The sequence below is a fragment of the Salmo salar genome, chromosome 02 (assembly GCF_965601325.2).
Source record: "Salmo salar chromosome 02, fSalSal1, whole genome shotgun sequence".
Classification (NCBI taxonomy): domain Eukaryota; kingdom Metazoa; phylum Chordata; class Actinopteri; order Salmoniformes; family Salmonidae; genus Salmo; species Salmo salar.
Genome location: NC_138292.1, coordinates 62,364,932 through 62,387,717, shown reverse-complemented (window position 1 = coordinate 62,387,717; position 22,786 = coordinate 62,364,932). Strand labels below are relative to the sequence as shown.

General features: G+C 44.8%; 1 protein-coding gene across 6 annotated transcripts in view; it reads left to right on the top strand.

Annotated features, from left to right (window-relative positions):
• The window catches only part of rims1b (regulating synaptic membrane exocytosis 1b), a 96,925-nt gene that overhangs the window by 50,704 nt on the left and 23,435 nt on the right, over nucleotides 1-22,786 (top strand). For 3 of the 6 annotated variants that reach the window (XM_082965686.1, XM_082965681.1, XM_082965674.1), the window contains exons 3-17: nucleotides 4,052-4,356; nucleotides 5,565-6,571; nucleotides 10,688-10,728; nucleotides 11,261-11,371; nucleotides 12,030-12,129; nucleotides 12,758-12,881; nucleotides 13,475-13,521; nucleotides 13,650-13,765; nucleotides 15,100-15,230; nucleotides 15,595-15,766; nucleotides 16,221-16,374; nucleotides 16,745-16,783; nucleotides 17,854-18,007; nucleotides 21,925-22,038; nucleotides 22,677-22,739. In XM_082965686.1, coding sequence (XP_082821812.1) covers nucleotides 4,052-4,356; nucleotides 5,565-6,571; nucleotides 10,688-10,728; nucleotides 11,261-11,371; nucleotides 12,030-12,129; nucleotides 12,758-12,881; nucleotides 13,475-13,521; nucleotides 13,650-13,765; nucleotides 15,100-15,230; nucleotides 15,595-15,766; nucleotides 16,221-16,374; nucleotides 16,745-16,783; nucleotides 17,854-18,007; nucleotides 21,925-22,038; nucleotides 22,677-22,739 — 2,678 coding nt within the window. Of the gene's footprint in view, nucleotides 1-4,051; nucleotides 4,357-5,564; nucleotides 6,572-10,687; nucleotides 10,729-11,260; nucleotides 11,372-12,029; nucleotides 12,130-12,757; nucleotides 12,882-13,054; nucleotides 13,112-13,474; nucleotides 13,522-13,649; nucleotides 13,766-15,099; nucleotides 15,231-15,594; nucleotides 15,767-16,220; nucleotides 16,375-16,744; nucleotides 16,784-17,853; nucleotides 18,008-21,924; nucleotides 22,039-22,676; nucleotides 22,740-22,786 lie in introns of all 6 variants that reach the window. The other 3 variants (XM_082965692.1, XM_082965677.1, XM_082965676.1) reach the window with 3 other exon arrangements.

Here is a 22,786-nt window from a genome sequence, read left to right as displayed (position 1 = left end):
TCAAGCTGAACCTCGGCAAGACGGAGCTGCTCTTCCTCCCGGGGAAGGACTGCCCGTTCCATGATCTCGCCATCACGGTTGACAACTCCCTTGTGTCCTCCTCCCAGAGTGCTAAGAACCTTGGCGTGATCCTGGACAACACCCTGTCGTTCTCCACTAACATCAAGGCGGTGACCCGATCCTGTAGGTTCATGCTCTACAACATTCGCAGAGTACGACCCTGCCTCACACAGGAAGCGGCGCAAATCCTAATCCAGGCACTTGTCATCTCCCGTCTGGATTACTGCAACTCGCTGTTGGCTGGGCTCCCTGCCTGTGCCATTAAACCCCTACAACTCATCCAGAACGCCGCAGCCCGTCTGGTGTTCAACCTTCCCAAGTTCTCTCACGTCACCCCGCTCCTCCGCTCTCTCCACTGGCTTCCAGTTGAAGCTCGCATCCGCTACAAGACCATGGTGATTGCCTACGGAGCTGTGAAGGGAACGGCACCTCCATACCTTCAGGCTCTGATCAGGCCCTACACCCAAACAAGGGCACTGCGTTCATCCACCTCTGGCCTGCTGGCCCCCCTACCTCTGAGGAAGCACAGTTCCCGCTCAGCCCAGTCAAAACTGTTCGCTGCTCTGGCACCCCAATGGTGGAACAAGCTCCCTCACGACGCCAGGACAGCGGAGTCAATCACCACCTTCCGGAGACACCTGAAACCCCACCTCTTTAAGGAATACCTAGGATAGGATAAAGTAATCCTTCTAACCCCCCCCCCCCCCCCTTAAAAGATTTAGATGCACTATTGTAAAGTGGTTGTTTGACTGGATATCATAAGGTGAATGCATCAATTTGTAAGTCGCTCTGGATAAGAGCGTCTGCTAAATGACTTAAATGTAATGTAAATGTAATGGCCTTAATACTGACACTATAGGCCTACCTAAAATATACTTTACATTCCTGGCCTGATAAAACGGGATTTCCCAGAATGCACTCTGAATGATTGATAATGATAATGATAATCACCAAACAGCTGAATAATTAAGGGGAGGGAGTATAAGGGATATGGTTTAGCGGTAGCATAGCCTACCGGCCTTGCGCACGGCTGCTATCTGAAACCGGCTGGTGGGTATTGTCCTGACTGATGATGATGTTGAGTAATGGTGAGGAGCTGAGGGGATTAGCTGCGGTCTACTCCAATCTAACCTGCCTGAGAGCAGAGAGAGAGAGTGTGTGTGTGAGAGAGTGAGAGAGTGTGTGTGTGAGTGAATGTAAGAGTGTGAGAGAGTGGGAGAGTGAGCGAGAAAGAGAGAGAGAGAGCATGTATGTGTGTGTGAGTGTGAGAGACTGAGAGAGTAAAAGAGAGAGAGAGAGAGAGAGAGAGGGAGAGAGAGAGAGATTGTATGTACTGTACGTATGTGTATGTGTGTATTAGAACAACTGAATGTGTGTGTGTGTGTCCAGCTCGACAGCTGTGGGCCACAGCTGCACACAGCTGATTTACTTTAGATTAGTGTGGCCTGGAGCCAAACAGAGGATTCAATCAGGGTACGCATGATGCGCGCCGGTTCGCTAAAAAGCTAACCGCTAAACGAACTGTCCATTCGACCAACCCTCCATCAAAGAGCATGTTTCACATAAGGTTGTGTTTTGGGATGCAAACAAAGACTTCTAAACGCTAATACAAGGAATAGTACTTTGGGATTATACACTGGAGAAGACATAAATCTGTTTTTCTCTGCGTTGGGAGGGAGGCGATTTTCAGTAGCCATGGCTACATGTGAGTATGGAACCTTTCTTTAATGTTGCTGTTGTTCCATTTGGGGTTGTTGTTCGTAGGACCGTCAAATAGCTGACTTGAGTTGACCAATGATTTCTATCAACAGTAGATCATTTTTATATATTTATTATTATTAGGGTGGCAGGTAGCCTAGGGGTTAGAGCGTTGGACTTGTACCCGAAAGGTTGCAAGATTGAATCCCCGACCTGACAAGGTAAAAATCTGTCGTTCTGCCCCTGAACAAGGCAGTTAACCCGCTGTTCCTAGGCCGTCATTGAAAATACGAATTTGTTCTTAACTGACTTGCCTAGTTAAATAAAAAAAATGTTATTTTATACTATTGTGAACAGCAATCAGTAGATGCACCTGTATATCTGAGACTGGTCCTCTCAAATCATGGTCTTCCACAGTGTTATGTTCAGATCGTTGTCAATTTCCTAGCTTTCACTTACGTCTTCTCTTCAGGGCCGATACTGTAACCAGTTATTGAATTAGGAATGTTCCTCTGGTACCTGGTGTGGAACGATAAATAGCTTTTGGTGGATGGTGGATATTCTAGCTGGCTTTCCTTGCTGACCAGTAAATGTTCTGTACCATCATCCGCTGTGGGAGATTAACAGCCTTGTCCGCCATAGGCAACAGGCTACTGCTTTCTCCATGGTAACGACATCCCATCCATATCAAGCCTACTCTGTTTAACTAGATACTGTGTTCATATTGGATCACCTTTTATACATCTGTTTCCTTATCTCAATGTGTAAGTAAAATGCTGTGATATTTCACAGAGTGCATTTTAACCTACAGTGAGTGTACAAAACATTAAGAACAGCTTCCTAACATTGAGTTGCATCCTGACAGCCTCAATTCGTTGGACTCTCCAAGGTGTCAAAAGCGTTCCACAGGGATGCTGGCCCATGTTGACTCCAATGCTTCCCACAGTTGTGTCAAGTTGGCTGGATGTCCTTTAGGTGGTGAACCATTCTTGATACACACGGGAAACTGTTGAGCGCGTTGTAGTTTTTGTCACAAACCAGTGCGCCTGGTACCTACCACCATACCCCGTTCAAAGCACTTAAATCTTTTGTCTTGCCCATTCACCCTCTGAATGGCACACATACACAATCCATGTCTCAAATGTCTCAAGGCTTAAAAATCCTTCTTTTAACCTATTTAATCTACACTGATTGAAGTGGATTTAACAAGTGACATCAATAAGGGATCATAGCTTTCTCCTGGATTCACCTGGTCAGTCTATGGCAAGGAAAGAGTTTTGTATACTGAGTGTATATTGGCATATCAGGCTACAGGCTAGGCCCAGTTTTCCATTCGAAAATGGACATAGTGAAATGGTGCACTCTGTCTCCCACCATATCTGCAACCATGTGGCCTTTCATTTTTAATCTGCAGCAACCTGTAGGAGAAGGGAGGAAGAGGCTAAAGAGAGTGGAGGCTGGGGGAGGGAGGGGGGAGCGTGGAGGAGGGAGGGGGGAGGAGGGAGGGGGGAGCGTGGGGGGGAGGGGGAGCGTGGGGAGGGAGGGGGGGAGGTACTAGGGTATTTTAAGAAACCTTGATCCCCTGTCTGACAGATGAGCTATCACCAATACTCAATCAGAGTCAAGAGACTAAAATAAAACATGAGAAAGAACATAACGCTGTGACTTGTACTTGCTTGTGTCTTACTAAGATCCTCTATCTGTCTGTGCCTGTTTGTAGTTCTGTCACCAGTCCTGCCCTTTCCTTGCCTGTATAACAATGACCTGTTGTCTGTCGAAAATACTCCAAGCTAAAATACTCCAAGCTAAAATACTCCAAGCTAAAATACTCCAAGCTAAAATACTCTAAGCTAAAATACTCCAAGCTAAAATACTCCAAGCTAAAATACTCCAAGCTAAAATACTCTAAGCTAAGCTAACATTTCTCTACCTCACAACTGAATCTGTTTTGCACATGGACTAGAGATGACCGTTCCCTAAAAAGTGGACTGCAATGGATATATGACAACATCTGCAACCCCACGAGTCTTCTGATGTTAACCTCATAGGAATAGAATTAGATGACTATAGTATTGAGGTATTGTATAGTACTATACATTCTCTGTCTAAGAGACAATGTTAGGGTCAATTCCATTTCAATTCAGTCAATTCAGGGTTTGCTTTTCAATTAAGAAAATAGGAATCGAAAATGGAATTGACCATGCTCTCTTTCTCTCTATAGACACAGGCTACTACTGCATACTGTACATGTATGCAATAGCTAACCTCCTCCTCTCCTCCTTCACCCCTGTAGGTAATGTGGGTATGCAACCTGTGCCGTAAGCAACAGGAGATCCTCACCAAATCGGGAGAATGGTTTTCGGGGCCGGGGGCGAGGCAGATGAGCCTGGATGGCGGCCTGAACGCCCCGTCCACGGGGGGTGACACCCAACGGGGGGACAGGAAGCTACTCCGCTCCAGGTCCCAGGCCCCGCCCTCTTCCAGCGGTAACGCAGGGGCGGCGCCCGACGGAACGCCTCAGCCGCCAACGGTACCGGCCAAAGGAGCGTTGGACACCATGCCGGCGTCACGCGCTCGGAGCGAACCACCACGAGACAAGTAGGACATCGTCGACACAAACGCTCTAATCCCTAAAACACTTTCACCTGTCCTCTCATAATCCCTGCTTTCACCTCTCTGGCTGTAGAGGCTCAAACCAGAGTCTACGTCACTGTATTGGATATCTAGGGGCCTGTTTTGATTGCTGATAGTACTTAGTATTGTTGTAAATGCCACTTTGTACAATACTTTCTCTCATCCACTCTACTATTATCACCTCGCCTTAATCCCTTTGATTGTAGACACTTAAAGGAATAATCCACTCGAAAAGTATCTTTTGATCTTTTTTTTTTTTTACTTCATAAGATGCGTTTTGTGGCAAGCTACAATTAGCTTTTTGAAAGTCCTCTATCTTGAAAACTTGATTGCTGACATGCAAAACATTTTGGGACTGTATCAGAGTCTAAGTATTAAGTATCTTGACCTGCGCCTCTTTCAGATGATATGGTAGTTTTTACATTGGGTCTTTTTTATTGTTGTACGTCTGAGTCGTGTACAAGTTAGTCCTCTTTAATATATTTGACTTTGTTGTGATTGGATGAATTAGGCTAATGCAGCATCTGTTTTGTCTAACACGGTCTTGTTGACACTGTCAGTTTACACATGTAGCCTCATTTGTCTCATTCAACATTGGACATACTTTGGTCATATTTTTTCCGCGTTTGACAGGAACGCAAATCCTCTGATGTTGGGAGTGACCCATTTTCGGTGTGTGTTGTGGTATATGGGTTGCAGCACTTGATATTTTAATCCCAACTGGATCAAAAAAAATAGCGCTGTCCAAGCTTAGCCAAAGCAGAAGCTGGGTTACATGTTTTATTCTTGAAAGGTCCATGATTAATATATTTTGTTTTGCTTCTAATGGGTGAGTCCGTTTAGGTCCGGCCTGAATGCATCACTCAAAATGCTGTCCCTATTTCCCACTGTTGTTGGATGATCCATACCCAGGTTAACCATCAGTAGGAACATTTTCCCATGGAAATAGAATCTCATTTCAGTTCTGTACATATTCCTCCATTTTGAATTATTTCCCTGTCTTTATCATCATTGCTTTCATTCAACCAGTAATAACTGGTACTGACCATAATTTGTCCGGTATATCTGAGTAGGCTTTTTTGTTGTGTTACTACGTGGTATTATGTTAACAAAACAACAAGTGTGTAACGTTATATCAATGTCCATTATGGTCACCCTTCTCTTCTCTTCAGGAAAAGACCTGTGTCCCTCCATGAGCAGAACGGTAAGCCCGGTGGTCTGGGTCGTGGTAGAGGAGGCCGGGGACCCCCGGGGAAGCTTCAGACCGTGGCCTCCCAGGAGGAGTTCTGCGGTCCTGGGGACATAGACTGGCGGGACGGCCGGCACCTGGAGAAGGTCCACTCCCATGACTACCCCGACGGCGGCGACCAAGGAAATCGCCCCGACCTCCGCAGACGCCCCCCGGAGGAGGATGAGCAGGAGCGCAAGCGGCGCCAGGAGGAGGAGTTCCAGACACGTTACCGCAGCGACCCCAACCTGGCGCGCTACCCGGTCAAGCCGCAGAAGGAGGAGCAGGAGATGCGCATGCACGCCAAGGTGTCGAAGGTGCGCCACGAGCGGCGCCACAGCAACAACGCCATCAATGAGGTGGGGCTGGAGGGCGGGGGAGGAGGGGGAGGGAACATGGGGGATGTGCCTGAGAATCGTCTCCGGAGGGGCGGCGGTGGAGAACCGGATCGCAAGGCGTCCTTGGAGAACCACCGCGCCTACTCCATGGACAGGACCGTGGGGGGTGGTGGGGGTGGCGGAATGGGGCAGGGACCCCAGGGAGGTCCCCCCCTCCTCAAACAGAACCAGAACCACGGACCCCTTCAACCATCCGGTGGTGGCCCACGAACGGGCCCCCATCCTGGTGCTCCTCACTCCCACCAAGGACCCCCCCCTCCAGCAGGTTGGGACCCCCCTAAGGGACCCCACCCCAGCCAGCTGGACCCCAACTCCCAGGCAGCCATGATGCACAAGGCTAGGAGGGCGAAGTCTGGGGACAGCCTGCTGCTGAAGAACTCCCAGAGCTCGGACCAGTCGGAGCCGCTGCGGCCGCCCCCACCCAGGCCCTACAAGAGCAAACGGGGCGTCAACAAGAGGCAGATGTCTATCAGCAGCTCAGAGGAGGAGGGCGCCTCCACGCCCGAGTACACCAGCTGTGAGGACGTGGACATGGAGAGCGTCAGTGAGAAAGGTCAGATTACTGCTCTCTCTCTCTCTGTTAGCTCTTCTCGTGTCAATATGATTGGTAATGCATTCAGATATTTTAACATTGGAAAAATGATCAAATCTGTGTTGAGTTGGTGTTATGGCTACCTGTATGGAGAGTGTCAGCAAGAAAGGTCTGAGTCTTCAGTTTTCTATCAGATCGAATCATCTATATTAGCTGGTTTTGTCTCAGTATTGTCAGAGATTGTCAGAGATTTCGACATTGGTGGAATGATCAAACTTTCGTTAGAATTTATGGTTTTATGGTCACCTGTCAGGTGTCGCTACTAATGCAATATTCTTTCTTAACTATTTTGTTATTATCAAAATCGCTTTGCGCTAGGTTTCCATCAAAATAAAGAATTTAAATGTATATTTCAAAGTTTACTGGGACTGTATCTCCCTGCCTATAATGTGCTATAGCCTTGACTCGGTACAACACTGTCATTCACCCACACCGCTGAAGCTAAACTCTATTGCTTCCCATCCTGGAACAGGACAGCTCTCTTTTATGTAGGAAACGTCCTGTGATTTAGGCCAGCAGATTTGGCAGAATTAGGTCAATGGCTAGTGCGGCTAACGCTACGTAAAGCTTCCCCGCCAAACACCGGCTGCATCCTGCCGTTAACGGATAAGATATCATCGAGTTTGGGTGTCACCATTGTGGTCAGCCGCATGTTCAGTTTTGGCCTCTCGTTTGTTCACGCCGGCCTGCAACAGCTTTGCGATTCAATCTTCTAGACTAAATTAAGCTGTGATATTTTAGCGGTTAGCGTGTCGAGGGAGGATGCCATGACGACGGTTGTCGTTTTGTTTATCTGTGTACTCATCTCACTCACCACTCACCACCACCACTGGTCGCTCCAGGCCAATCCCAATCCCAAATTAGATTATCAGATTAGGTTAACACATGGGAATAGGGTGTTTAATGGGGGCGACAAGCGGAGAAATAGTTAGAAAGTTAGGTGTCGTAGCTAGCAGGAGTACGCCAGTCCCAATCCAGCATGGGATTTACATTTGATGTTCTCCGCGGTAAACAAATTCAGAGACAGGACAAGGCTAAACGCTAAATGTAGCTATGTGAAGTGTAACTCAGCTGTGAAAGCCTGGGTTCATGAGGACAATGTATGTCCAATGAATACTGCTTCATTCTATTCTTTTTGGATAAAGTATTGATGGATATATGTTTGGTTAATCTAAAATCTTACAACGAGACAGTTCGGTCAACTTCCGTGTTGTTGTGTGTTTTTCATTTACAGTAAAACACTTGAACTGCTCCAAATTGTAAGCGTGGGTACAGATACACCCCAAACCTACTTTACATACTATTTAGTAGACCTGCGAGACAGCTTTACTGTTGCAATCAAACCAGTCAAATGAGATAGTAAAACTTTTATTCCATGTAGTCTAATATCTTGTTGGGAGGTTAGCAGTTTGAATACGCTCCTGATGCAGGCTATATTTTGCAAAATTAACTAGGGCCTTTATAAAAGCTCAAGGAGGACACCTTTATGAAATTAAGAATCTATTTAAAGATGCATTTGGGATTGATTTAGGAGCTAAGAGTGAATTTTGGGATTGAATAAGGAGCTAAGAGTTTACTGTTTACAGTTAAAGGAGGGAGTGGAGATTCAGCCAGTCTGATTGGTTGGCTTCTTCAAAAGTGTCAAGTAGTGGAAGATAATATATTAAGGAGTGAAATGACAGGAGAAATCAGACCTAAGGTTAATTTGAGTGTTGATGCTAATTCGTCAGTGTGTTTTTAGACAGTGTGTGTTTGTTTGTGTAGGCCTATCCATCTGTGATGCCCTCCCGATGACCTCCTGATGACCTCCTTCAGGTCAAATCACATAATTAAATAGAGCACTATAATATACAGTATAATGTATATAATAACACTGTGATACATTGTTATGGATCACATACATCATAAATACATTATTCACAGAAGGGTTGTCAATTCCTGTCAGATTAGTGTAAAACCTGCAGCATTGATAGCTGACCTTACTACAGGGTCAGGGTCAAGTTAAATCTGAACCTGGATCAGCCTCTAACATTGACCAGATTTATCCCTGTTAATAGAAATAGATTCAGGATGAGAGGGGATAGTCTCCAAATTCTCTATGTTTTTGTAACTGTGACCATTTGACCTGAGTTTGTACAGGTACAGACAGGAGACGTTGATTTTGAATAGCTAAACATTCATCATCGGTAGTTATTATTAGCCCGTTAGCACCCAGAAAAGAAGTGCTCCAGATCGTGTGATCTGATGTACAATATTCATCTGCTAAAAACAGAAAAAGGAACAGTCAGCACTTTGAATCGAGGAGTCAGCAGGAATGTTTTGAAGTAGTTCCCCCACTGCACTTTCAAATTTCAGATTGCGCTTTACATTTTTTAGATCTCACTTCCAAATCAGCAAACAGTTGAGTTGCACCCCTCAACTTTACCCCCTACATCCTCTCTCCTCTCCCTCCTCTCCTGACCACTTTCTTTCCCTTAGCTCTTTATACACACGTCTCTGATCAGTGTCCAAGCTGGCTATGGTCCGTGCTGTAGGTTCAGAGACTTGTACTTATTTCTAAAGTCATACACCAAAGTCCCCATCTAATTTAATCCTGCTATTCTGTTGATGTCATCCATTGAAGACTTAAAAGGGTGGATGAGGCCTTGAAGGAGGTATGAGGCTTTGGAGGACGTGTGGGACTGGGTTGATGGGTAGAGCTGGTCTGGATGGAAGTTTTGCCATTCTCCGGTCTCTTTGTCTCCCCACCATCTGTCAGTATGGCTGGAGAGTTGGGCGACAGACAGACATGGTCCCAGTTTGTCCCCTTGTTTCCTGGTGTGTTGGACTGAGTTGACTTAGTCAGTTTCAGTCGCTGTCAGACTTTCTCGTTTTAGCTTGAACCTTTCTCTCTCTCTCTCCATCTCTAACTCTCTCCATCTCAAACTCTCTCTATCTTTCTGTTTATCTTATCTATCTGTCTCTCTCTCTCTCTCTCTTAATTCAATTTCAATTAACAGGCTTCATTGGCATGGGAAACAAATGTTTACATTGCCAAAGCAAGTGAAATAGATAATAAACAAAAGTGAAATAAACAATAAAAAATGTACAGTAAACATTACACCTACAAAAGTTCCAAAAGAATAAAGACATTTCAAATGTCATATTATGTCTATATAGAGTGTTGTAACGGTGTGCAAATAGTTAAAGTACACAAGGGAAAATAAATAAACATAAATATAAGTTTGTTCTTCACTGGTTGCCCTTTTCTTGTGGCAACAGGTCACAAATCTTGCTGCTGTGATGACACACTGTGGTATTTCACCCAATAGATATGGGAGTTTATCAAAATTGGATTTGTTTTCAAATTCTTTGTGGGTCTGTGAAATCTGAGGGAAATATAGTATGTGTCTCTAATATGGTCATACATTTGGCAGGAGGTTAGGAAGTGCAGCTTCCACCTAATTCTGTGGGCAGTGTGCACATAGCCTGTCTTCTCTTGAGAGCCAGGTCTGCCTTCGGTGGCATTTCTCAATAGCAAGGCTATGCTCACTGAGTCTGTACATAGATTTCCTTCATTTTGGGTCAGTCACAGTGGTCAGGTATTCTGCCAGTGTGTACTCTCTGTATAGGGCCAAGTAACATTCTAGTTTGCTCAGTTTTTTGTAAATTCTTTCCAATGTGTAATAATTATCTTTTTGTTTTCTCATGATTTGATTGTGTCTAATTGTGTTTCTGTCCTGGGGCTCTGTGGTGTCTGTTTGTGTTTGTGAACAGAGCCCCAGGGCTCTTCTCCAGGTTAATTTCTCTGTAGGTGATGGCTTTGTTATGGAAGGTTTGGGAATCACTTCCTTTTGGATGGTTGTAGAATTTAAAGGATCTTTTCTGAATTTGGATAATTAGCGTGTATCGGCCTAATTCTGCTCTGCATGCATTATTTGGTGTTTTACGTTGTAACAAGGATATTATTTTTTCCAGAATTCTGCATGCAGAGTCCATCTAACTCTCTCTTTCTCTAACTCTCTTCATCACTTTCTGTTTATCTCTCTCTCTCTCTCTCTCTCTCTCTCTCTCTCTCTCTCTCTCTCTCTCTCTCAGGTGATTGGGACTGCCATCCTCTGGATCCCGCTGTGTGGCATGTAAGTTTCAGGAGAAAGTGACAGATTTAGGTTTTGCTTAAGCTGACTCAACTCAGACTCACCACCCTAGGGCACACACACAAATGCACGCATAGACACGCAGACACACACACCCACATGCATGCACACACATTCTTCCCTATTAGTTTCATTCCCCGCAGTGTCTGCGTAAGTGTGTAGGCGTACTCTACCCACCATTCATTACTAAATATAGATTCTTACAACATTATAAACAGTCTAGTCTGGACATAATTGCTCGGAGTGTAAATTGATATAGTATGTGTTTATTGTGGATGGGCAAGTCCCTCCTAGTTGGCCTGGGTGGGAGAGTTGTCCTCACAAGGGATGCAGAGACTCTGTCTTTTTCTTTCTCTCCCTAACTTGTTTTACCTTTCTTACCCTTGCTCCTCTCCCTCTCTGTCGCTTCCTATATCCCCTCTCTACCACACCCCCCTCTCCGTCTCTCCCTCTTTGCCTCTCTCTCTGTCTGATGGAATGAAATCTCCCCCTCTCCCCTACTCCCCCTCTGCAGCATCCAGTGACATGGCAGCCGTCCAAGGAGGGCGACCACTTAATCGGACGCATCACTCTGAGCAAAAGGTCGGCCATGCCCCGCGAGGCAGGCTCCTTACTAGGGCTAAAGGTAAGAGGGAATCACTAGCAGCATCCCTTTCAATTGCTATAGTATTACCACATTAACCGCTGTATATTGTGTACTGAGACCGTTGGGTGTAGGACATCAGAGCCCCAGGCTCAGATGTGTGACGGTGTACTGTTAAAGGATGTGTATGATAAAGGAAGTATGGGAAAACTACCACACTAACCACTGTGTATCCCTGTGTACTGAGCCCACCCGGGTCTCTAACATCTGACCTCTACATTAGGCAGCCTCGCGGTTAAGAGCGTTGGGCCAGTAACCGAAAGGTTGCTGGTTTGAATCCCCGAACCAACTAGGTGTTGGAAAAAATCTGTTGATGCGCCCTGGTGCAAGGCACTTAACTCTAAATGCTCCTGTAAGTTGATCTGGATAAGTGTCTGCTAAATGACTCAAATGTAAGTGATGCTAGTGTACTATCCACAGAAGTATATAATAAGGGAAACTATGGGGACGTACTGTAGATTTGTACTCGGCTGGGACGGTATCCAGATTGTCATATCTTCATTCTGACCTTGTACCTTCCCAGGATATTCGGTGATACTGGCACTGAACACAAGGGGCTGTGTTTTAATTACACTGTTATCTCTATGTACTGAGCTCTTGGTCTTGTGTCTGAACTGCCCTTGTTCTGTTTCCCTTCTAGGTTGTGGGTGGGAAGATGACAGAGACAGGGAGACTGGGGGCCTTCATCACCAAAGTCAAGAAAGGAAGTCTGGCGGACATTGTTGGCCACCTACGAGCTGGTAAGCAACATAGAAAAAACATTCAGGCATTCAGGGTTATCTGCTGGAGAAGTGTTGGACATCAGTCTAGTAGCTCTGTGAGATTGTCTGTGTGTTCTTTTTGAGCTGCGAAAATCTCCCATTTCTACCTGAACACTGTTTGTGTTGTGAACAGAGGTTGTTCAGTAAAGCTCCAGGCTAGGTTGAAAGAATAGAGGTTAAGACAACGTAATAATTCCATGCGCCAGCGTTAGAAAATAAAGACATTCATTTGACCAGCGCTGTTGCTGATTCTACAGAATCAGCTTTGAAAACGTTACCAGCGGTCGGGACATCAAGTAATAAAGTGGCTGTAGATCATTTTAAAAACATTTAAATGAATAGAATGACAGTAAAACAAGTATTCTTTAGTTGGCTGAGTACACTACGATTGTGTTTATTTTCCACTTTGATGGTGAACTTTCTGTACCGGTAACATTCACTTCTAGTCATTTTCACTCCGGCGCTGGTCCAATGATTTGGTTTATTTTCTAACACTTCTGCATGGAATTATTACATTATCTTAACCTTTGTTATCTTTAACCTAGGCTCCATGCTTACCCATGAATCAGCTGTTTTAATGTCGGCCATCTTGTTTCCTGTTTTCTAGGTGATGAGGTACTGCAGTGGAACGGGAAGTCGTTGCCGGGAGCAACCAAGAAGGAAGTGTACAACATAATTCTGGAATCCAAGGCGGAGCCTCAAGTGGAAATAGTCGTCTCAAGGCCTATTGGGTAAGACTGATTTCCTGTGTGAAATGCTAAATTCCCATTTTTGGAATCGTTGTGCGATACACTGCAACTATTTTGGACTATTATTACTATATTGCGACTTTTCTGTGCCCTTTTGTGACAATTTCTAATTTTGAAGTGAAATGTTGACGGCCATTGTCTTCTTTACCTAAAAGATCTATCCACCGCATCATTTCCAATAACTTCTTGAGAAAGGTGTATAGAGCGTATCAGTAAGTACATACGTATTGTGAACATAGTGACCGCTATGTCGTCCGGTAGTCCTTCCCTGAGGCCTAACCCTGATGTAACCCCTAACATCCAAGACCTTAGAGAAAGCCTTATAAGGCAAGTTCCCTCTCTTCTCTCAACCCATACGTCTCTCCCCTGTGTGGGTATGGACTACCTGCTCTCTAACCCAACACCCAGTTTGTGTACGTGTCTGTGTTTTTCCTTTTCGATACAAACAAACATACGATTGAGGTATTGTATGTGCTGGTACTCTGTATCGAATGGGGATCGGTGATGGCTGTTGGTCAGGGACTATTGCAGAGGTCTGTGCAGACGTTTGATGTAATCTTCCTCCCATCTTACAGAGACATACCAAGAATTCCAGAAACATCACATCCTCCTTTAGAATCGAGTAAGTGTCAACAAAGCTTTGGTTTTCCTTGATGAACAATACGGCATAGTTGATTGGTGTTAATATACAGTACTGTCTACCCACTGAGTTGTTTGAGTCTTTCACATCCTGGTTCTTTCCCCTGGCAGCGGGCTCTAGTTCCTTTGAGTCTCAGAAGATGGAGCGTCCCTCCATATCGGTCATGTCCCCCACCAGCCCTGCTACCCTCAGAGCCCTCCCCGTCATCCTGCCTGGACAGCTCTCTGTGAGTACTGGATATATGCTGGATCTACACTGGACTATACTGGACAATTATTGGACTGTACTGGACTGTAATGGACTTGAATGCACTATACTGGACTGTACTGGACTGTAATGGACTATACTGGACTGTACTGGATCTATACTGGACTATATTGAACTGTACTGGATCTACACTGGACTGTACTGGACTACACTGGACTGTACTGGACTGTACTGGACTGTACTAGACTATACTGGACTGTACTGGACTGTACTGGATCTACACTGGACTGTACTGGTCTTGACTGGATCTATACTAGACTATACTGGACTATACTGGACTATACTGGACTGTACTGGACTGTACTGGACTATACTGGACGGTACTGGACGGTACTGGACGGTACTGGACTGTACTGGACTATACTGGACTATACTGGACTATACTGGACTGTACTGGACTGTACTGGACTGTACTGGACCGTACTGGATCGTACTGGACTGTACTGGATCTATACTGGATCTATACTGGATCTATACTGGACTGTACTGGACTTTATTGGACTGTACAGGACTGTACTGGACTATACTGGACTGTACTGGATCTACACTGGACTGTGCTAGACTATACTGAATCTACACTGGACTGTACTAGACTACTGGATCTATACTGGATCTATACTGGATCTACACTGGATCTACACTGGACTGTACTAGACTATACTGGATCTATACTGGACTGTACTGGACTGTACTGGACTATACTGGATCTATACTGGATCTATACTGGACTGTACTGGACTATACTGGACTGTACTGGATCTATACTGGATCTATACTGGACTGTACTGGACTATACTGTACTGGACTGTACTGGACTTGATTGGACTGTACAGGACTGTACTGGACTATACTGGACTGTACTGGACTGTACTAGACTATACTGGATCTATACTGGACTGTACTGGACTGTACTGGACTATACTGGATCTATACTGGATCTATACTGGACTGTACTGGACTATACGGGACTGTACTGGACTTGATTGGACTGTACAGGACTGTACTGGACTATACTGGACTGTACTTGGACTATACTGGATCTACACTGGACTACACTGGATCGACACGGGACTGTACTGGATCTACACCGGACTATACTGGACTGTACTGAGGGGGCTGGATACATGGATGTATGTATGGACAGACGGACGGATTTACGAACAAACAGCCAGACAGATTGATAGATGGTCTATATTGCACTTTTCACAATGTCCTGTGTAATCCACAAGCAATGGTCTACTCTAACTGGATTCATTCAGTCACATGAATCTGTTCCCATGATGTTGTTCCTAGGTAAAGCTGTGGTATGACAAAGTGGGCCATCAACTGATCGTCAACGTCCTTCAAGCCATAGACCTACCCCCCCGACCGGACGGGCGACCCAGGAACCCCTACGTCAAGATGTACTTCCTCCCTGACCGAAGGTAAACCGCTCTCATATTACTAGGGTTAACGTTAAGTACTTCTTATACCTGTGTAAACACACAGTCATTACGGAAGTATATTACCAGTACAGGGGTTCAACATTGTTCATAAACTGATCGTTTTTGTATGTAACAGTAACCAATATACCTTAAACACACTGTCAACACGTTCTCTTCTGATTTGCTTCCTGTCTATGTAGTTTTCTGTTATATTTCACCATCCTCATAGGGTGTCACAGACCCTTATATGGGGACAGTATGTGACAGATACATACATGACTCGCTGACTTCCTTTGACTCTCCTTCTAAGGTTCGTCTTCCCTCTCCTAACATTCCTCTGCCTTCTCCCCTGTCATGTTCCCAGTGATAAGAGCAAGCGCAGGACCAAGACGGTAAAGAAGAGCGCTGGGCCCAAGTGGAACCAGACGTTCCTGTACTCCCACGTCCACCGCAGGGACTTCAGAGAACGAATGCTGGAGATCACTGTCTGGGACCAACCTAGAATACAGGAGGAGGAGAGTGACTTCCTGGGAGAGGTAAGATACACACACACACACACACACACACACACACACACACACACACACACACACTGTTTATAGTACATGTGAATTATATCTTAATTTGTGTGTAAATTATTACTGTTCTCATTTTTTGTTACATAGATATTATATTTGTGTGTAAATTATTACTGTTCTGGATAAGATCTCTTTGATAATTTCTTTAAACAATAAAAGCTAATTTACCAACATTTGTGAAAATGAATATGTAGCGTTTTGAAATGAAACTCTTCATAAACATACAGTATACACAGAAAACAACACACACACACACATTCATTTGCACGTATCCACACACATTTGCAAACTCAACATGCACAGAGAACTACCGATGGACGCCATCATGTCCTCTATGTTGACGTTGTCTTGTTCTGTATGTCTCTCACTTTCTCTCCTCCTCCTTCTTCCCCCTCTTCCCTCTCACTCCTAGATCCTGATAGAGCTGGAGACTGCCCTGCTGGACGACGTTCCTCACTGGTATAAACTCCAGACCCACGACGTGTCCTCTCTACCTCTGCCCCAGCCATCCCCTTACCTCCCGCGCAGACACGCCTCTCACGACAGCCCCAGCAAGAAACTACAGAGTAAGTCTTGGTGTGTGTGTGTGTGTGTGTGTGTGTGTGTGTGTGTGTGTGTGTGAGAGAGAGAGCGAGAGAGTGTGCTTGCATGCATGCGTGCGTTTGTGTGTGTATGTGTGTACAGTATATACATTATGCGTGTGCGCGTGTGTGTGTGATGTATTGACACTGACCTCGGTATACAGATTCTCCCTGCTACAGTATGCCAAGATGAACTTCCTATGAACTTGTCTCCTGTGTGTGCGAGATCGATCGCAACTGCCATGGAAATTCTCAACCCTTCTGTGTGTAAACCCTCTACCCTACTGTGTGTGTGTAACCCTACCTTGTATGTGTGTGTGTGTGTGTGTGTGCGTGTCTATCCACCGTTGTGCAGGGTCCCATCGCATCATTGACACAGAGTTTGATGATACAGGTATAGCGGTAGTATCTGAAGGTGGGTGGGGGGGGGGCATGGTTAATGTTACCCAGCTTCAAGTAGTGAGAGTCCAGCACTGGAGGAGAGAGGTGCGTACGCTTTATAGCTCCCATCATACCCCGGCCTATCTGGCCTCTCTAACCACGGGCTACTTCATTTGATCCCAACTGACAACCTCAGAGATGTTTTACATCGGGGAAAAACATCATTGGTTCCCAATTTGACCCGTCACTTTGGATTTAACTCTGATTTAAAACAGGCAGGGGTACTTCTACCAGCCCTTTGTAATACCAACGTATACTACAATGATACTATGGTATTGCTACAATTCTATTATAGTATGTGTTCTGCCATGATACTGTACACAGCCTTTGTCCTCCTCTGCCGGACCGTAGTAATGCAGCTTGTAGAGAAGATCCACTGGGAGCACTGAGTGCATGGAGCTATAGAGCCGTGATGTCGCTGTCCATTCCACTGACGCTGTCACCTGCATGTCTGGTAGTAGAGCCTGAAGTAGTGGTGACTCCGTACAAGACAAGGATATGGTGTATAAACCAGTGCCTGATTCACACCATAGGGCCAACATGAACTGTGCTGTCCCGGCTCGGCTATTTCAAAAAGGGTATAAGGCTACTTAGCCTGGGTGCCAGACAGTTTCTGCCTTAGCCTGGTTGCCGTTGCAAGCTGTCAATGGGGCAACTTTGTGGAATGCAGAAACAGTCCGGTACACAAGTTAGCTCAATACCTGGTGTAACTATCCAATGCAACTCTTCAAATGTAACTAAAAAACGTCCAGTGTAAAATATCACACTATGATGTGCTACAGTTTGCAGTCTGTATCATTTGTCCTCTCAGCTCCCTCACGTGGCATGGGTTTGATTAGACTAGAGCTGCTATGGGCAACTGTATTAATAGAAGCTGAGCACCAGCATGATCTCTGTAGTTTTGGAAAAACCAAGCGTTCACCTGAAGGCGTAGTGAATGTTGAGAGGCGGCGCTCAACACTGACACATTTTGTCAGCAGGTAACATGCTACGACTTCTGATTCCTCCTCTTTATGTGTGTAGGTGCAGAGCGTAACTCGAGGGAGAGGGAGAGGAACAGCACCCTGACTGTCCCAGAGCAGCAGAGACTGGCCCAGCACCGCTCCAGATCTGTGTCCCCTCACCGCGAGGACATAACAAGGGCCCGCTCCCGCCCTGCACACGTCCCCATGCAGAGGTAGCTGCAGTTTCTGTACCACACAGTTATACCTAAACTAGTCTCGCGTAGCCATACATCGGAATCACGTTGTTGTCACGCTGCCTGGTTCTCGACGAGTCTACACCCACACACATCTGCATTCTTTCTCTCGCTCTCTCTTTCTCTTTCTCTCTCTCTTTATTTCTCTTTCTCTCTCTCTCTTTCTCTCTCTTTTTTCTATTTCTCTCTCTCTTTCTCTCGCTCTCTCTTTCTCTCTTTATTCTCTCTTTCCCTTTCTCTCTCTCACTCGCTCCCTCTCTCCCTCTCTCTCTCTCTTTCGCTCTCTTTTTTCTCTTTCTTTCTTTCTCTCTCTCTTTCTCTCTCGCTCTCTCTTTCTCTCTTTTTCTTTCTCTCTCTCTCACTCTCTCGCTCGATCTCTCCCTCTTTCTCTCTCTCTCTCTCTCTCTCTCTCTCTCTCTCTGTCTCTGTCTCTGTCTCTGTCTCTGTCTCTCTCTCTGTCTCTCTCTCTCTGTCTCCCTCTCTGTCTCTCTCTGTCTCTCTCTCTCTCTCTGTCTCTGTCTCTCTCTCTCTGTCTCCCTCCCTCTCTCTCTCTCTGTCTCTCTCTGTCTCTCTCTCTCCCTCTCTCTCTCTCTCTCTCTGTCTCTGTCTCTGTCTCTCTCTCTCTCTGTCTCTCTCTCTCTCTCTGTACTCAATGACTTGGTTACCATGGTATTCACCCGCATTGGCATTTTTCCTATTTTGTTGCCTTAAAACCTGGAATTAAAATACATTTTTGGGGGGGGTTTGTATCATTTGATTTACACAACATGCCTACCACTTTGAAGATGCAAAATATTTTTTGATTGTGAAACAAACAAGAAATAAGACAAAAAAACTGAAAACTTGAGCGTGCATAACTATTCACCCCCCCAAAGTCAATACTTTGTAGAGTCACCTTTTGCAGCAATTACAGCTGCAAGTCTCTTGGGATATGTCTCTACAAGCTTGGCACATCTAGCCACTGGAATTTTTGCCCATTCTTCAAGGCAAAACTGCTCCAGCTCCTTCAAATTGGATGGGTTCCTGCTGGTGTACAGCAATCTTTAAGTCATACCACAGATTCTCAATTGGATTGAGGTCTGGGCTATGACTACACCATTCCAAGACATTTAAATGTTTCCCCTTAAACCACTCGAGTGTTGCTTTAGCAGTATGCTTAAGGTCATTGTCCTGCTGGAAGGTGAACCTCCGTCCCAGTCTCAAATCTCTGGAAGACTGAAACAGGTTTCCCTCAAGAATTTCCCTGTATTTAGCACCATCCATCATTCCTTCAATTCTGACTAGTTTCCCTGTCCCTGCTGATGGAAAACATCCCCACAGCATGATGCTGCCACCACCATGCTTCACTGTGGGGATGGTGTTCTTGGGGTGATGAGAGGTATTGGGTTTGCACCAGACATAGCGTTTTCCTTGACGGCCAAAAAGCTACATTTTTGTCTCATCTGACATTTGTTTGGGGAGTCTCCCACATGCCTTTTGGCGAACACCAAACAGTGTTAGCTTATTTTTTTTTTTTTAAGCAATGGCTTTTTTCTGGCTGCTCTTCCGTAAAGCCCAGCTCTGTGAGTATACGGCTTAAAGTGGTCCTATGGACAGATACTCCAATCTCCGCTGTGGAGCTTTGCAGCTCCTTCAGGGTTATCTTTGGTCTCTTTGTTGCCTCTCTAATTAATGCCCTCCTTGCCTGGTCTGTGAGTTTTGGTGGGCGGCCCTCTTTTGGCAGGTTTGTTGTGGTGCCATATTCTTTCCATTTTTAATCATGTATTTAATGGTGGTCCGAGGGATGTTCAAAGTTTCGGATATTATTTGTTATTTTATAACCCAACCCGGAACTGTACTTCTCCACAACTTTGTCCCTGACCTGTTTGGAGAGCTCCTTGGTCTTCATGGTGCCGCGTGCTTGGTGGTGCCCCTTGCTTAGTGGTGTTGCAGACTCTGGGGCCTTTCAAAACAGGTGTATATATACTGACATCATGTGACAGATCATGATCTGCACACAGGTGGACTTTATTTAATTGATTTAGGTGACTTCTGAAGGTAATTGGTTGCACCAGATCTTATTTAGGGGCTTCATAGCAAAGGGGGTGAAAACATATGCACGCACCACTTTTCCGTTCAGAATTGTTTAGAATTTTTTGAAACAAGTTATTTTTTAAACTTTACCAATTTGAACTATTTTGTGTATGTCCATTACATGGATCCAAATAAAAATCAATTTAAATTACAGGTTGTAATGCAACAAAATAGGAAAAATGCCAAGGGGGTGAATACTTTTGCAATGCACTGTATATATACAGTACCAGTTTGGACACAGCTACTCATTCAAGGGTTTTTCTTTATTTATACTATTTTCTACATTGTAGAATAATATTGAAGACATCACCAAAAAAGTGTTAAACAAATCAAAATATATTTTACATTTGATATTCTTCAAAGTAGCCACCCTTTGCCTTGATGACAGCTTTACACACTCTTGGCATTCTCTCAACCAGCTTCATGAGGTAATCACCTGGAATCCATTTCAATTAACAGGTGTGCCTTGTTAAAAGTTATCTTGTGGAATTTCTTTCCTTCTAAATGCGTTTGATCCAATCAGTTGTGTTGTGACAAGGTAGCGGTGGTATACAGAAGATAGCCCTATTTGGTAAAATGCCAAGTCCATATTATGTCAAGAACAGCTCAAATAAGCAAAGAGAAACGACAGTTCATCATTACTTTAAAACATGAAGGTCAGTCAATCTGGAAAACCATCAAGCGCTATGATGAAACTGGCTCTCATGAGGACTGCCACAGGAAAGGAAGACCCAGAGTTACCTCTGCTGCAGAGGATAAGTTCATTAGAGTTACCAGCCTCAGAAATTGCAGTTCAAATAAATGCTTCACCGAGTTCAAGTAACAGACACATCTCAACATGAACTGTTCAGAGGAGATTGTGTGAATCAGGCCTTCATGGTCGAATTGCTGCAAAGAAACCACTACTAAAGGACAGCAATAAGAAGGGACTTGCTTGGGCCAAGAAACACGAGCAATGGACATTAGACAGGTGGTAATCTGTCCTTTGGTCTGATGAGTCCAAAATTCAGATTTTTGATTCCAACCGCCGTGTTTTTGTGAGACGCACAGTAGGTGAACGGATGATCTCTGCTTGTTTGGTTCCCATGTGAAGCATGGAGGAGGAGGTGTGATGGTGTGGGGGTGCTTTGCTGGTGACACTGTCAGTGATTTATTTAGAATTCAAGGCACACTTAACCAGCATGGCTACCACAGTATTCAGCATTGATACGCCATCCCATCTGGTTTGCACTTAGTCCCACTATCATTTGTTTTTCAACAGTACAATGACCCAACACACCTCCAGGCTGTGTAAGGGCTATTTGACCAAGAAGGAGTGTGATGGAGTGCTGCATCAGATGACCTGGCCTCCACAATCATCCGACCTCAACCCAAATGAGATGGTTTGGGATGAGTTGGACCACAGAGTGAAGAAAAAGCAGCCAACAAGTGCTCAGCATATGTGCGAACTCCATCAAGACTGTTGGAAAAGCATTCCTCATGAAGTTGGTTGAGAGAATGCCATAAGTGTGCAAAGCTGTCATCAAGGCAAAGGGTGGCTACTTTGAAGAATCTAAAATTTAAAATAGATTTTGATTTGTTTAACATTTTTTTGGTTATTACATGATTCCATATGTGCTATTTCATAGTTTTCATGTCTTCACTATTATTCACATTCGTTCATACCCCCGGCATGACTCTTCAGCACACTCTTATGGCTCAAATCAATTACCTTTTATGTCCACACTATGACAAAACCAACGTTATTAGTGAAATGTTATCACAGTAACACTCAATAACCAAAACCTCAGTAACACTCCTCTCTCTATGTCCTATCCCATCAGGAGTCTGGATGAGATCCATCAGAACCGCCACCACTCCTGCTCCCCCTCTCGTTACCATGACTCCCACGGGGAGCACCGCTCCGGGGACTCGGACTACGAGTACTCCGAGGATAGGTAACATCACCCAGACAGTGGTGGCTGGTGGCCTTTGTTTATTAGGGAGGAGGATAGACGTTAGATGCTGTAGGTACTGTATCAGGGAGTTTAAGATTATAACCGGTCTGAGAATAGTTTGGTGACTTATGGCAGAGAGAGAGTGTGTGCAGGTTATGCAGGGAAGTTCCAGTGTTTGTGTACAATATGGATATACTTTGGAGTATCTTATTTGAGTAGAGCTTTGAGTTCAATATAGGAGTTGATGCCGACATGGTTTCCTCCTTATTTTGTTCATTTGCAATCAAATACCTGTAGAAATACAGTATTCCTTTATGCCCAATTATTTCACGGAGGTTGACCACTAGCTTTTCATTTTTGAGGTCGAATGTGTCGGATACTCCAAGGACAAGTGGAATAGCAGGCTACATTAGTACTGTTCTATACTAATAATTACTAATACGACTAACAGTCTAATGCAAAAGTCTCTTACTAAAAGTTGAATATCATATTTATTATTATTGATGCTGAATCAAAATTATGATTTCATGATTTCTTCTCATTCATTTCTCATGAGCGGGTTTGTCTGATTTGACCATCCTCTTACGTTGTTGTTTTTGATTGGTTGTTCGGTTCACCCATCGCCATGGCAATCACAGTGAGGTCCTCGAGATGCACAGGTCTATCCGAGGCGGGAGTGCCGAGTGCCTGCACACAAACAGGTAAACAAAAACAACAACAACCAAAAAGCCAGAGACGTTACTGTTAT